The sequence below is a fragment of the Mytilus edulis genome, chromosome 4 (genome assembly GCF_963676685.1).
Source record: "Mytilus edulis chromosome 4, xbMytEdul2.2, whole genome shotgun sequence".
NCBI classification, from domain to species: Eukaryota; Metazoa; Mollusca; class Bivalvia; order Mytilida; family Mytilidae; genus Mytilus; species Mytilus edulis.
Window position 1 is genome coordinate 7288632 of NC_092347.1, and position 17355 is coordinate 7305986.

General features: G+C 30.9%; 1 protein-coding gene across 1 annotated transcript; it reads left to right on the forward strand.

Moving 5' to 3' along the window:
- The first annotated feature begins 1691 nt into the window (after positions 1-1691).
- On the forward strand, positions 1692-16577 carry LOC139518846 (unextended protein-like). Its single transcript, XM_071310466.1, has 6 exons — positions 1692-3453; positions 6507-6650; positions 11827-11958; positions 12574-12729; positions 13552-13632; positions 14297-16577. The coding sequence occupies exons 1-6, from the start codon at positions 1722-1724 to the stop codon at positions 14872-14874; spliced, it is 2823 nt and encodes a 940-aa protein (XP_071166567.1). The 5' UTR covers positions 1692-1721; the 3' UTR covers positions 14875-16577.
- The last annotated feature ends 778 nt before the right edge of the window (positions 16578-17355 follow it).

Sequence of the window (17355 nt, forward strand, 5' to 3'; positions counted from 1 at the left end):
TAATATCTCCAAAAAAAATTTCACAAAGCAAGGAATTTTGGTAAATTGTTTATATCTATTAACATGAGGTCACTTTCAATTTTTATAAACTTAGATTTCACGCTTCCGAGTTAACTGGTTTTATTAATTATAAAGGGGGATTTTTCAGTTTTCAGACATTAACACAAAAATGTTTTCTGCAGTTCTCATGAAACTTTGCTGAAATGTTTATATCTATTGTTGTAAACTCCCTTGCGATTTTTATTAATTTTAGATTTTATGTTATTGAGTTAAGGGATTTTATTCATTAGAAAAAGGTGGTATTTTCTAGTTATCAAAAATAACTCAAAAATGCTTTCAGCAGTTCTTATGAAACGTTGGTGTATTGTTTATATATATTGACTGAAGCTCCCTTTGTTGCTAATACAAAAAAATGACCTAAAAAAGTTTGAATATTCTGACTTTTTCTAAATGACCATTTAATGAGGTGTGTGAATTTTTCTTAATAAGACTATGAGGAAAAGTGGTATATAGGATAGCAAAATCAAAAGCACCAATTATAAGCATGCAATTTATCAAGTACTTCGAACGAATTTTGACATTCCAAAAGCAATTTATTCCACTATTTTCAAAGACCTTATTTGAACAATTTTTTATCAGCTGAGGTTTTTGATTGTACCAAGTGTACTAGTAAGTAGAATACATAGTTTAGTAGGGAAACAATGGCTTGAAACGAAAGAAATCTTTGTTTGTAATGAGTTATGTGCAGCTTCGGACCCAAGTACATGGTTGTACAATGCATTTGGTTCTGCTTTGAAAAGACTCACAGAGCTGAGTCTATGTACCATATTATATAAAAGGTTAACTGGTTGTTATGACCTAGTCCTTAATTGAGATCCTTGTCAGATATTCCTGGCCATATGTTTTCCTTTTTGTCATATTAAGAATTGTTTTAATTTAATATGTTCGTACGGGAAACAAGGAACATTATTCTCATACAAAAAATTAAGATAATTCTAAATACACATTCATAAAAAATGGAATTATTACAAAGGATAATCATAAGATATACTTGAATTGTTCTGGACCTCACTTCTGTGATGGGTAAATGTTAATGGAATCCTTCTCTGAATACGGGACAAACATATTAGTAGTGGTAGACCCCAATGTCCAATGATATTCAATTTATACCGAATATTGACTGTAAAAAAAAATGCTAACATTCCAATTTTCAATAACAGTTAACAGCAAATACATTATCACAATAACAGATAACAAAAAAACTAATAGCCCAATAAAAGCTAACAAAGAATAAGACAATAACAGCTTACAGCCAATATATTTTCAAAATAACAGATAAAAAAGAATTAAATTGCTCCATAACAGCATAACAGTTAAACCCCTTGCCCCCTCTTTCAACACGGCTACAGACTCAATAAGTTTCAGCAGTATTGGCATGATAGCAGAGACATATATACACATATGTGTATATATGTCTCTGATGATAGTAAGTTACTAATCCCTCTATAGTTGGTGGCGTTCTTGTTACTTCCTTTGTAGATGTAAGCAACATATATGATTAAATCAGTGTACTAGTCTACATGTTTAACTAATCGTTGGTTAAATTTTAGTCTCGTCTCGGGACTTATTGCAATCAATTTGAAATCACCTACTTTTTTTCCGGAAAGAAAATAAACCGATATGTTCCGACATTTAGTCTACTTCCGCAACAAATCTTACAAATGGGTGAAACTGTCAACAGGACTCTAAAAAGTTTACTGTTTATTTTGAGCATTTACATCGCAGTTTTAGGTCAAGTAAAGGGAAATGCACCAGAAATACTTGGGATTATATCCCAGGAACCTGGAAATATACGAGATGAGACTGGAACACTGTTGCTTTATCCAAGAATTGCACATAAGTTACTTTTGGTCGGAACGAACTTCTCCGAAGTGGAAAAAGGTCAGGCCCAGATAGCATTCACTTTAAGAAAAGACCCAAGTGGTAATTGTGATGATTACGACAGGACAAAGTCATTTGATTTGATACCAACCGCCGATGGACAGTATGCCTCTGTTACAGTTACTTTGGAACAGATTCCAAATACAAAGTTATCATCTGGAAATGTAACAAACAAGTATCTTTACATCTGTTCAAAAAAAAATGATGATTGGGTACACCAAGGAGATTCCAATATATTACGAGTAGGTATAGGAGAGATAGAACCTCCTAAAATTGTCTCTGTAGTTACGGGAGAACCTGACAGCACAATTAATAATGATGGAAGCATTTTACTCTATTCAAATGAACCTCAAAATATATTTTTTGTAGGCCAACATTTTGATGGGTTTAAACAGAATGGACAGCTGGCATTTACTACTAAAAAGGATGTTACAGGATCCTGTGGAATCTTTCTGGAAACCAATATTTTCAATGTCACTGTTGAGAGTGATGTACTTTCTTCGGTGTCAGTGTCTCTTCAACATCTGGGTGGAGGACAGCATTATTACATTTGTTTAAGAAATCCGCAGAAATCCACAGAATGGATCCATCAGGGGTCAAACAAATTTCTAACAATAGATGTCCGTGTCAGAGTAGAAAAAACAACAATGTTACCCTTCTCGATGCAACTTATTATTATTGCTTCTCTGTTAGTTTTATCAGGTTTATTTAGTGGTTTAAATTTAGGACTGATGGCGTTAGATAAAACAGAACTGAAAATTATTGAACGCTGTGGGTCCAAAAATGAAAAGAAATATGCAAAAACAATTTCCCCAGTTCGAAAAAGGGGAAACTTTTTGTTGTGCACACTTCTCTTGGGAAATGTACTGGTAAATAATTCTCTTACAATTTTATTGGATGATTTAAGTAATGGATTAATTGCTGTTATTGCAGCCACAATGGGAATTGTCATATTTGGAGAAATTATACCACAAGCTGTTTGCTCAAGACATGGCTTAGCTGTTGGAGCAAGAACCATATGGATTACAAGAATTTTCATGGTTCTCACATTTCCGCTATCTTTCCCAATCAGTTTACTTCTAGACAAAATTTTAGGCGAAGAAATTGGACATGTGTATGACAGAGAAAAACTTCAAGAATTGATTAGAGTAACTAAAGATTTCAATGAACTTAAAAATGATGAAGTAAATATAATAGCTGGGGCGTTAGAATTGACTAGGAAGTCAGTTACAGAAGTCATGACTAAAATTGAAGATGTGTTCATGATTGATATAAACAGTAAACTAGATTTTGAAACAATCGCTGAAATTCAAAGGAGAGGTTACACTCGTATTCCTGTATATGAAGGAGATAAAACAAACATTGTACATTTGTTAAATATCAAGGATTTGACTTTAATTGACCCTGATGATAAAACCCAACTTAAAACTGTGCTGAAATTCTATCAGCATCCATTGATCTATGTGTTTGATGATCTCAAATTAGATGCTATGCTCACTGAATTCAGACAAGGTAATAACATTTATATACAAAGTATGTACACTTAAATGCACATACATGTAGGTGTTCTAAAATACAAAAACATATGCAAATTCATGGTAATGATAATTACATGTACATTGTACATGTACATTTATATGCATATATCCCAAGCTCCATATGAGCAAAACAATATATTTAGATATATTTGTATGCAAACATGAACATTTATTACTATATTTTTGTTCATGTATGCATACATGTATTCAAAGATGTGAGTTATGACTACATTTGTACATGTAGGTGGTAATTTTATGTACATGTATACTTGCATTGCCATTGGGATACTTGTACATGTACAAATAAAATATGTACATATACACAAAAATGTATGCAAATACATTGTAGGTTCAAAACATATACATTGTGTATGCACATTATAGCTACATGTACATACAGCTCCAGTGGTCTTGTGGTACAAAAATGTAGCATCTTCGCCACAAGTGTGGGAGTTCTTGCATTAATTAGGTTCAGCCTGTACAAGGTCAAACCAAAGTCTTTTAAAGTGGTATTTGTTGCTTTTCTGTTGATCTTGCAGTTTTAAGGAGTGAGAGCAAAGACAGGTACAAATGTAGGCTTGGAGTAAGGAAAATGTGTCTGGGTAGGGTGACATCATTGACATGCCTTCCTTCAGACTGTTACCTCGTACTAAATATTACATTAACATGTTCTTGTCCTAAATATGCATGCAGATTATTTTGTTGCTGGATGTAAAACAGCTGTTCATCATCTTCAAACCTCAAATAAAAATGGTATTTTACTGAAAATTCCCAATAAGTTGAGATGGAAAATCACTATTGATTCATATTATTGAGCTGGATAAACTACACTTTTAATTATGAAATGATGTGACTCAGCAGTACAAGTACTGTCAGTAGTTTATACATGTATATTTTATTTATTTCCATGCATTTCTTCTTGTAATTGATAAATTGATAAACAGTCTTCATTAGAGACATGTTAATACTGTTATCATTTGTATAAATAGGAAAATGTCATGGATGTGTTTACATAATATATAAATAATATCTGTTTTATCTCCTATTTGTCTGACCTGCTATACTTGGTGTGTACATTTGTACTTTATGACCTGTCAATAATAACACACATTGCAATACAATATACAGTTTGTTGTATATACATCCTTGGAATACATTTGCAGTCTGCAATACAAATGCTTTTTTATATATACTATTCAGATATAGGAAAAGTCTGCACCAAAAACTTTTTCAACTACTAGTCCGAAGAGCAATATTCTGACATTTTTCTTATTTGGCCAAACAAAGTTTTGCAAAAACTCACTAGTCCGAATGAAATTTTACTAGTCTGGGGCATCGGACTAGTGGCTAACCGTGCAGACTGTTAAATAGGATAAGACAATTGCCTGTATTTCTTCACTCTCATGAGCTAATTTGTGAATACAACATTTCCTACAAGCCTACAGTGTTTTTTTCCTATTTATAATGTTGTTTTAACGCAAATAATTTCTAGAATAAAAAAAATAAAGAACACGAGCTGTAGTGTACATTTGTACATGTAAATGTACTGTTTATGTATCTATTAACTTTTTCCAACAAAATAAAACTTAATTGGTCAAACTCTGGACCCTCTCTGAAATGGTGTTTTTGGTTCTGATAGTTTGTCATTATTCAGGACATGCAGGATGAGGGACTGATGGGGATGGCTTCACATAAGACAAATGATTTATCTAACATGGCAATTTCACAAATACAGAAACTTTTGAATGTTTCTACTTAATAAAAATACATGTTAACACATTTAAGTGTTTTCAGGACTGTATGTTAACCTATTTAGATATCATTCTGTATGTTGTTGTTGTTTGCTTGCCTTATTGACATACATTGTACATGAACATGCGTGATGTAAAACCACATTTCATATGAATTGAACATTCACATGGGTTAAACTTATTTAAAAACATCATGTTGCATATATATATATATATATATAATATATTTCATAACATTTATGCATGTTCCAAAAATTCTGATCACATGTACATTGTATGACCTTATGCATGTTTGACATGTTATTATTTCATTTGTTGCTTTTGGCGACAGTTTTCTAAATAATTCACCTCAATAGGGACAAATGGAATATATATGAGGCACCTCATGGGGTGTCCAAGTAATCTTATAATCACAGAATAATGAATTATTTTTTTAAAACAAAATCAAATTATCAAAAATACAGTCCTAGATTATTAAATAATCATGAAATATTTTGTCTGGTATTCAAATAATCATTAAAAAATAAGTCAAGTAATTACATCACCAAAAACCCCATGAGGAGGCACATATATGTACATGTACCAGGTCTATTGATAATTGTCAGTGAAAAAAATCAGTTAACAGGTCTGAATTGTCATTTGATGACCTTACATAAAATGATAGACAGACTAAACAAGGCCTCGGGCATGAATACATAATATCCACATCACATTATTTACATGTTACATAGCGCACTTCATTTATCAGTGTCCATACATGTACTTATGACATAACCTTGACCAGTACTTACAGTATATGTATATTATATCATTTGTATATGTTTTTAATATGATAACTGGTTCATTCAGCTCTTTTTAAAAGGGGGTTTCAACCATACATTGTATATCCCCATTCAAAAGCAGTTGATCATGAAAAAAGGGGGTTTCAATCCCTAAGACCCCCCCCCCCCCCCCCCCTTTGCCTTTTTTGGATCTGTCACTGCTTAAAGAACTTTTAATTAGGGATTGAAAGATGTTTTATATGTATAAGGAAATTAGGAAAATCATGAAAATGCACCAAAAAAGCTGGATGATTTGGAAACAGAAAAGATTGAACATTTGTTGAAAGCAAAAACATAAAATATGAATATACTTTTTCAGACTTCAAGATAAACCTTAGTTATTGTCTTTACCTCGTCAAAACAGTGATCAGTAATAAAAGTAGAGACAGCCATAGTTCCAATGTAACTCATGTGTAAAAGGGTATTATGTACTATATTTTATACTGATTTTGTAGGTCATTCTCATTTGGCCGTGATCCGTAGAGTGAACAGTGAAGGTGACGGTGACCCATTTTACGAGACCCTTGGAGTTCTGACTCTGGAGGATGTTATTGAGGAGATTATACAGTCAGAAATCATAGACGAGACTGATACACTAAGTATGATATAAATTGATACAATCAATCATTAATAATCAGCTTTTCATATTATATATGGATAATTATCAATCTTTTTGTCTTTACAGAAGGGAGATAATTACTTAGGAACAGAAATAGGTCTATAGGATTCAGAAGTGAAATTTAAATTGTATAGAACTGGAGGCCCTCCAATGGAAGGAGGTGGGAGGGATAATATAACAAATCCATACAACTGTTTTTTTTCAGACACATGCTATTTTAAATTAAGATAAGAAAATACACATCACATTATGTATGAGGGGGGGGGGGGGTTTAAGGTGGGATTTCAGGATTGACCGTTTTGGATCTGGGAATTCTTATTTAGGGATGTCGGGATTTCATGTTTCTAAATCCAGGATTTCGTGATCAGGACCATTCCGACCTCCCCCAAATGCATAAAACTAACTCTGAGCATATTATTAAAGCACCAATTGGGCTGTAGTCATGTTTTTATTAAAATAGATACATTAATTCCATCATAAATTTAAATAACAGTCCACTTGCGCTTCTCTTGAACCAGTACAAAATACATGAAAGGATGGATTGTTGTAAAACCATTTTCACTGCACCAGCTTGGCAAGACATGTTTGGTTTCTGGTTGATTATCAGTTATCTTGCAAACAGTATTCCTTTATCTCCCCATGTTATAGAACCTGTCTCAATTGATCAAGGGAGAGGAGCTTTGCAAGGAATTGTAAAAAAAGACCACAGCTGAACATGTGCATATGCAGTTCAATTACTGGCAGTTTAACAGATTTCTGCTTTTTGTGTAGGGGTTATTTGTTTATATGATTAAACAATGAATGACTTATGATTATAGAATGTCATTTCAAAGGTCATTTTTCAAGAAAAAGAGAAATAATTATCACAGTAAATACTAATTTTCAGAAACACATATTATGTCACCTAAACAATACCCATGTAAAACAAAATATAGTATAATTCTGTAAAGGGTCATTTATTTTAAATAAAAATCAGAAAACATGTACCTCATCTTTAACTAGAATAATTCTTTTTCTATTAGTTATGAAAAATGGTATTAAGTGAAAATTATGAGTCTAACTAAATCTTAAAAACAGGAAAACTACACTTTAAATACATGTGTATAAATAAATAACAATGATTAATATTCTTATGACCATTTTTTTTTTAACATGTCTATATACGTACAAATATGTCTGTATTTAGCACAGGGTAATTTATTAATGAAGGATAGAATTTAAATATATAAAACAAGAAAAATAAACAAACAAGTTTATGACAAAATTTTCAAATTTGTTCACAGTAGCCATGGTCCATTGGTTTGTCCAATGTCAACAATTTGGACAATAACTAAAAAAGCACTTTAAAGAATTTTTAGTTATACTTTCAGGAATTGTTCGTATCTTTTGACATAAGCTTGTGTTCTATTTTTATGATTTTAGATTTTACAATTCTGAGTAATGAGAATTTCAATTTTTTTTTTACTTTAACTCAAAAATGCTTTGGTGACTGGTTTATATCTATTTAAGTAAGCTCCCTTTTGTTTTTGTAAATTTCTGATGTGACAGAAGTAATAGAACTTTATTCACTGAAAAAGCGATAAGTTTATCATGCGCTCATGGCTTAATTCTTTATTACTTTATGCTCTAAGAGATTAATTTCACATAATGAACATGGCATATTGAACTATTATTATTGATGTTAAGATATTGTGAAATCTGAATTTAACTTGTATTATAAATCAGGTATAGGAAAGTAATAAACATTATTAGAAATTTAAAATGAAAATTGGCTAAATGGGTTTCTGTGGAATTAAGAGTACAAATATAAACACTTCAACACAATTAACTATATAGCCTAGTTAGGTGAAGTTCAGCCTTAACTATGGAAATCCCTACATAGATCGATAGAGACAGGTATTCAATCTATTAGGCTGAAAGCTGCTTAATTGCTAAATATCATCCAAAACAACTTTCCATGAATTTCAATGTGATAAATATTTTAAATTCCAAGGTCAGGTCTAATTTAGCAGTCTTATTATTGGATGTATGCAAGGTTTGTTAAAGTCAAAATAAAAGATAGATGGTCGCACTGAAAATTACAGTATTTTTTCTCCTGACAAGGCTGACTTTGTGAGTAATGAGAATTAATTAGTACGCACACTTATAAGATATATATATTGATTTATATGGTGTTATTAACTTTTTATTAGCCAAGATACAGCAGTAGTATATATTGATTAAATATTTGTTTATAGTCGTACTACCATTAAGTTACAGGGTGGTACCTATTGATTACCAATACTGTAACGGGATGTTCTCTATTGATTATCTAGTATTCTATTATCTCAACAATTCAATTAAATCGGAAATTGTTTCATGCATTTATGCAGCAGAAGAATTAAATCGTAAAAGCTATGTCCTGTTTTGTCTGTAGGAATGGAAGTTTGGAATTTCCAAAAGATTAATTATCAATCTGTTTGAAAATTCTTTGCTAATAAAGAAAATTGAGAATGGAAATGGGGAAAATGTCACAGAGAAAACAACCGAAGGCCACCAATGTGTCTTCAACGCAGCTGGCTTCTATATAAAATTGTGTACTTGTTCAGTGAAAATGGACATCACACTAAACTCCAAACCATAAAATTAACTTTTCATTTTTGTCAGGTCTCATTTAAAAAAATGGGAAAATGCATTTGGATTGTATTTTGTACTGTCCACATTTATGTACATTTGTTTAGCCTAAATTGAAAACCTATTGACAATAATTAGTGCCTTGTGTTGATTGATTAGCTGAAGGCTTATAGTAATCAGCTTATACAGCAAGAGATCTGTTCATCACAAATTCTTTTTGCTCTCTAACTCTTAAACCTTTTGTTGTTTAGAAATGAAATTTGTTTATTCATCTACTAGAAGGTATGAAAACTCTACAATGAAGGTTTATATAAAAAAAAACAAGTTCAACAGAGCCTCCCCAGCTGTGATATATGTAGAAACATTGTTTCTGTCTCTAACTTTCAAGCCCTTTGGCGTTTGGACTTGACATGATCAATTGCCACCACTAAAAGCTTAATCACATACAAGGGAAACAAACGTAAAAGAATTAGTTTAACTTAGTGGTAGTCACTCCTGTGCATATTTAAAAAAATCCTCTCTTTAAAACCCTGAAAGTATGAGGTATCCATCCATGATTGAAAAAAAAACAGTACATGTACAGCAAAAAAAATAAAAAAACAAAGGAGCAGCAGCCGGTTGTACGAACGTATCATTAACCTAATGTATCATTAAGTATCATTAACCTACTGTGTCATTAAGTATCATTAAGTCCTTGTGATGCATTAGGCTAATGAAGACTTTAAAATGACACATTAGGCTAATGACATGTTCGTACAACCGGCTGCAGTGCTTTATCCATTTGCATGCATATTCACCATTACTTAAAGGGGTATGATAAAAAAAGCAAAATATAAACACCCAATTAAGTTATCAGGTTTCATGTATTTATTTCAAAATCTATACTAGATAGATAGGAATGTTTTTAGTCTTTAAAAGACAAAATGATCAGTAAGACAAGAACTGCAAGTTGTTTAATTTGCTTTGAATGGTGTATCATCAGTTTTTGAAGACTATTTAAAAGAAAGGACATTTTTTGCTGCATTTTTATACGACTGCAAAAATAAAAAAATATTTGTTCTGATATTGGTATCATGTTGTCGTTGTCGTCCTCAGTGTCATCCAAAGCCAGATGGTTTCAGGATAATAAGTTTATGGGGGAGGTGAAAAAAATTGGAGGGGGATTATTCAACAGCAAAGTGTATTGCACAAAAGCAAATAACCAGGGTAATATTATTCATTTTATTGGGGGGGGGGGGGGGGGGGGGGGGTTCAATTCGCATAAAGCTTAATGTATTGCACTAATTAAAAGAAAAAAATTGAATATAAATTCAAATCATATAACCAATTCTGAGTTCTTTGACTACAGTTATTCTGTGTCAGAAACCTATTATGTGTCAAAAATTTAGTTACTATCCAAATTCAGACCTGTATCAAGCATGAATATTGTGTCCATTTTGGCCCAAACTTTTCTGGGTTGGACATCTGCGAGTTCAGAGAAACAATTTATTTATTTGTAAAATTGTTATAAAATTATTTGTAAAATATAACTTTTACTATTTAATAAAATGTTTAACAGAATTATTGTTTTATGAGAAAAAGAGATGAAAAATAAAAAAATATTTGTCCAACTTCATAAAATTAAATGCAAATGGTAAATGCACATTCAACATTTTAAAATGGATATTTTTAAAAACATTAATAGTATACAATGTAAGCTAAATATTAAAGTGTTCTATTTTGCATATGATAAATATGTATTTTTTTTATGTTAAATATACCACATCATACTTGTGAAGGTCTTTGTAATTAATTAATATTCAGACAAGATGATATATGTTTATTTCATGTCATCATTATGAATCATAATAATGTACGTCATAGATGTCCAGTATTTTGAAGGCTATGTCAATCATCACATTGTAGAATAAATTAAAAATGTTAGTGATTTGATTTGTATTAAGGTTTAGTAGTACCTTTGCTTTATAGAAATTAATGGTGGGCATTAACATGAAACTAATTACTTAATATGGATAGCAGAAATTTAAATGATAATTAATCAAAAAGCAAACAAGATATATCAATGATCTTTATAGACTGGATTGACCTTGATAGATTAATTGACCTTGATAGTCTGAATTAAACTTTGTAAATGTATAAATATGGTATAAGTTCATTGTACCCATATCAGCTTTATTTTGCCCTTATTCTGGTGGTGACATCATTTATATAATGTTGTTGTGATTCATTGCTTATTTTTCTACAAAACTCAGTAGAAAAAAAAAGTCCAGCATGTGATAATTTCGTTATATGGTTAACTACTGATCCCCTACAGGCCATAGAGGTGAATAAGATCCATAGAAGATTCGACCTCTGGCCTCATTCTCTATGAATTGTCTCACCCTCTATGGATCTGTAGGGGGTCAGTATTGAACCATATTACTAATAGTAGTAAACAAGAGTTATGCATCCTTAATTTGGTAGCATACATTTATAATATTTTAAATCAAGAACACATTCATGACTTAAGATTTAAGTTAACAATTTATGATTTTTGATTGTAGCTGATAATAGACAAAAGAAACAAAGAAGGATAGAGAAACAGGATTTCAGTATGTTTACCCAGCCTGAGGATGGTCACAAGCCCTGGATATCATCACATCTAGCTTTGGCTGCATTTCAATTCTTGTCTACATGTAAGCTTTTATACCTACTACAAATGCATGAAGCTTTTAGAGTTCAAAAGAAATATGAACCAAACATCAATTAACAGCAACCCCTCAACACAAAACAATATAGAAAGAATATCCTTTTCAGCTAGGCAGTATTCTATTTCTCTTATGATATTTGTATTTAGTCATCCAGATGACCAGTCTAATTTGTCAATAACTGTGTCATATACTTTTTACATGCAAATCATGTTCAAATTTTTACCTGCACAAAAAAATCAATGAAATTTGAGAGGTCACAAAAAAGTTCTAATGTGGCATTGTAAACAACAGTTTGATTCTGTTAGAAATACCATTATGACAAGATACAACTATATAAAAAAAGAATAAATGGGAAATAAAAAAAGAAAAAAATAGGTGAACAGCATTTTGTACTACAGTGCATGTAATTATTTGACAAATCACATGGTATATACATAATTGCAGTTGTAAAACCTTCATCTCTTTATATAATTTATCATGTTTTACACATTAAAACTTTCATTACTTGACATTATACCCTTTTTTTTAATATTTACTTGCATATTTAACTGATTTATAAACTATAAACATCATTGTAACCTTGACTTTTGAAATTTATAGCTGTGGACTTGTTTAAGGAAGAGTACATATCACCAAACGTTCTGAAGAGGCTGATCAAACAGAATATTTATGAAGAAGTTATTAACAACGAAAAGAAAGAATGTCAAATTTATAAAGAGAATTCTCCGTGTGATTTCTTTGTTTTAATCTTAGAAGGTACTAAATCTTTTTTATGGTCAAACTAGATGACCAAATTAAGAAATATTACAACTGTAATTACTCTTTATATGGCATATATGCAAGTAGCATGCTGATTTTCACATCAATAATACATATACTCCAAAATTTAGTGAGAACTAAACAATAATTGCACCTTCCTTTAAAGTTGCATTCTGGTACTAATTCCATGTATTTTGCCAGTTCAAACAGAGACCAGAATGATCTATAAACTCTGTATTCCCTAAAAAAAACCAATCACAACAAAATCTACAATATCATTCGGTGTGTAAAAAGTTGTTTGATTTGGAGGTAGCACTTATAACTGATGCACAAAGTTTACCACTATGCAAAAACATTTATGTATTGCAATCTCAAAAATATCCATATAACATTGTACCTCAAATTTTCATAAAAAAGCACAAATCAGTAAGAAACCGATATACATCTGATTCTGATACACATAAGCTTATAGAGGAAAATCACAGGTTGTCGTTCTTCAGTTGTTTATTTACAATTTTCAAAAATCCTCTTGTATAAAACTACTGGGCTAGTTTGAACCAAAGTTGAGAACAATCATCCTTGGGATATCTAGTTCACTCATCTTATATTTTGTTATTACTATTTCATAAGATGTTTTATAGTCCTTGTAAGGGTGTGTCTCGTTGGGTATTATGTATTAAGAAATTTTAAAGAAAATTTTTACATTGTGCTCTCTAAAAATGTGAACTGTAAATTTTTTGTTATAGATTAAGCCGTTATAGTTTGTATGCTTTTGATCTACTGATGAAACTTAACTAAATATTTCTGTGAATTTTGTAGGACATGGTCATGTATCCATTGGAAAAGAAAAGCTTGAGTTTGATGGTGGACCTTTTACATATTATGGTGTCCAGGCTCTTGGTTAGTATTAGTCAAACAACTGACTAAGAACTAAGTTGTATATCTATATGATATCTGTTCTAAAAGTATCACGGATGTCTTTGTTAACGTTATCTGTAAAGTTGGAGTTATCTCCCTTTGTCACTAATTGTTATTGAACCAACTACAACCAATGCTTTTTACAATGTTTAATTTTACTCTCCACTGATAGTTTAAAGCAATCTTTATACTTGAGTGCTTACAAGCACTTTGATTAGCCCACCTTACTCAAATGGCCAATTTTTCTGTATCCAAATTTGTTTTATTAAAAAAATCTCTGTCAGTTTTGATCTCCAATATCTGAATTTTTATGTTCAGAATTTTATCTGGTTAACAACATACCCCTCATCATAAAGAAGATATAGGGATAACACCAGATTATTCACCATTTTTATGTCTGGCCTAGTATTAGAAGAGAGTTGTGTTTTCAGTCTTTGAGTCGGTTCGTCCTGCATGCAGTTAAATTTTGAGTTAAAATTTTGTTCAAGTTTTGGTTTAGGGTAGTATATTACCCCGCCAACTTAAAATTTTGTACACATTCTCACTATAAGAACATAAATTGGTAAATGCCTTCTGTGGCTGATTTATGCTTTTGGGTTGATATATATAGTATAGTTTTAACAAAGTATGTAAATTCTATTTTTAGAGGTGAACGAGTCTAGTTTGGCTCCACAGCATAGTACAGATAGTATTTACTTAAAGGGGGATGTGTATATTCCTGACTTTTCTCTGAAAGCGACGTCCACAATTATCTTCTTAAAGGTTAGGCGTGCACATTACATAGCATCAAGGAAGGTCACTTTAATTGGTAAAACCACGGTCAGAGAAGAGGAAGAAAATGAAGCATACGATCGTGAAATGCAGAAAGCTAGCTGGTTGACTAACGCATCTAATAATAGTGATTTAATTCTTGTTGATAAGAAAAGTTTGGCACAGCATGGTAGAACTTCTAGTCAACTGTCACTTCCTAATAAAGTCAGGAGTGAAAGTACTTTATCAGGAAGGAGTACAAATTCAGATAAACCAGAGGAATCAAAACCAACACCAACACGTCTGAATGAAAATTATGTGTATCAAAATTCACCGACGAAAGAAAACGGCTTGGTTGATCAAGGAGATGGTGACAAGAAGGAGGAATTAATTTGTGATGCTGAGGAATTGACTCCTATGATATCTTATGAAGATCAGAATGTCAAAGATAATGTACCATTAACTAGTATTTGAAACCATTTTGTAAAATATCAAATAGGTCTGAAACTAAGTCACACAAACAGGAAAAGCTGTCTTGATGTTTTATGGTTGTAAATATCAGCATTGAAGATAAAGTTGAGTTTTTTGTAAATAAGAAATATTAATGTGGTCTTGTTCACAAAAGAAATCAAATTTTTAAACATTTTTATAAAGATTATTTAGGAATAAGTTGAATGTTAAAGTTCTACAATATATTTGTTTTTGTTATAAATGTTAAAGTTTTGAAGTACCTGTCCTATTTAAGCAAAGTTTATATATGAAAATTTATCACAAACCTTTTATATCATTCCTTGATATATTTTAAATTTTCTGTACAAGTGCTAATACTAATGTTAAGATAAATTAATTTTCTACTTTAAAAATCAAATTATGTTGAATCTTTAGAAGTCAAAACTACTTTACAGAAGTCTCTAATGCAATGTTTGTGCTGTCCTATATTTTGAACTATTCAATAATCATAATTTTGCAAGAATTACTTACAGATTACTTGTTATAAATCTAAAATGACTATTTCAGTTTGTTTGACTTATTAACAGACCAGTTGTTATAAATCAAAGGTCTCATTTGTTGCTTAGCTTAGGATTTTATAGTTAGGAAACTAAAGTATTATTTATTGTTTGACAGTTAATACTAGATAACCATTGTCCTTTATAGTCGCCAAATCTGACAAATTTCCAGTAAAAACCTTTTTTTAGAGTAAAATTTATACTTGGCATCAAATTTTGTTTTCACTTACTAATAAAGAAATTTTCACCAAGCAGTTCATCTGTAGAACTATTTTTACCTCCTGTTATCATGTGAGCCATTTTTTTGGGTAGAATCTTTGATTATTGTCTTCCATTATGCTTATGACAAAATTGCCATACTATGAAAAAACAAAATAGTGCGATAATTATTAAAAAAAGTTACTGAAGTCTACGGACAGTGTTTATTTGGTGATACAGTATATAGTGCAATTTGGAAAATGAGAAAGAGGAAATATTTCATTTTTTTTTTTAATTGAAATAAGGTCCATGAAAATTTAGAATTGCTGTTGTATGGAATGTTACTACCAACTTAACTCATATACTTGATAAATGTGAATTCCCATCTCTGTACATTACAACATGCTTTTCTTGTAATAAATATTTTGAAATAATTTTTAGATTTTTCCATTTCTTAATTTCTAAATTGCATATAAGCTTATTTGTTTCGCTCTATTTTTTCAAAGCTGTTTTTGATTTGTATATATAGTTGTGAATAATTTCTGTGTTAAATCTGTCTTTGAATTCTGTTCAGATGAAATATGAGTTTCATATCTAACTTCTTTTACCTCATTTTAGTTTTTATAATTTAATTATGGGTTTAATATTTCTTATATTGGTAACTGCAGAGCTGGATGGTCACAAGCATTCTGAATTGTATAAAGCACTGATTGTCAACAAATTTATATGAAGTTTTGAATTGTGATGTCAGAGCTTATATTTTGTTTTTAAAGAGTTATGCTTTAAAGAGATAGAAATATTGTTCATTAAATACTTACAAAATTTGTTAATACACACATTACAGATAGATGTTTTTTTTATAGATTGAAATTTTTTGTAGTTAATTTTATTGCATACTGCCGTAAAATAGAAGGTTTGTCTGAACTTAATTTACAATGAATTGTATTGCATTAAAGATTATGGAAGTTAAAAGATTGTGTTAAATACTATCTTGTTGAATATGGAGACTAAATTCAGATTTTTTTTGGCATAACAATCATGATAACGATTGTTGTACAATGGACAAACATTTGAGTTTGATCATAAGGATTACCAGACTTGTTGTGTACAATAATTCTACCAAAATTCATTTTTTATTTTTTGCAAATCATAAAACTTTGCAAAACTTTCTGAATTTAAACAATATCTGACATTTTGTGTCTTATTCACCCTTTTTAGTTACCTTAATCTGGTCTTAGGACCTTAGGACCTTTTTAGTTACCTTAATCTGGTCTTAGGACCTTAGGACCTTTTTAGTTACCTTAATCTGGTCTTAGGACCTTAGGACCTTTTTAGTTACCTTAATCTGGTCTTAGGACCTTAGGACCTTTTTAGTTACCTTAATCTGGTCTTAGGACCTTAGGACCTTTTTAGTTACCTTAATCTGGTCTTAGGACCTTAGGACCTTTTTAGTTACCTTAATCTGGTCTTAGGACCTTAGGACCTTTTTAGTTACCTTAATCTGGTCTTAGGACCATGCATTTTGATGGTTATCTTTATGCATCTGTAGTCTATGTCTAATAATAAAAACCAGTGATCCTAATACATTGTTAAACCAAATTTGTAACGTTTTGTTAAATTTAATACCAAGCCAAAGGCCAGCTAAAATGTTTGTCATCATTTAGTGCACCTTGTCCATTTGTAAATTTTTCATATTATCAATTTTTCAAACTGCTGGACTACTTAAAAAGTAACTTCTAACAAATATGTT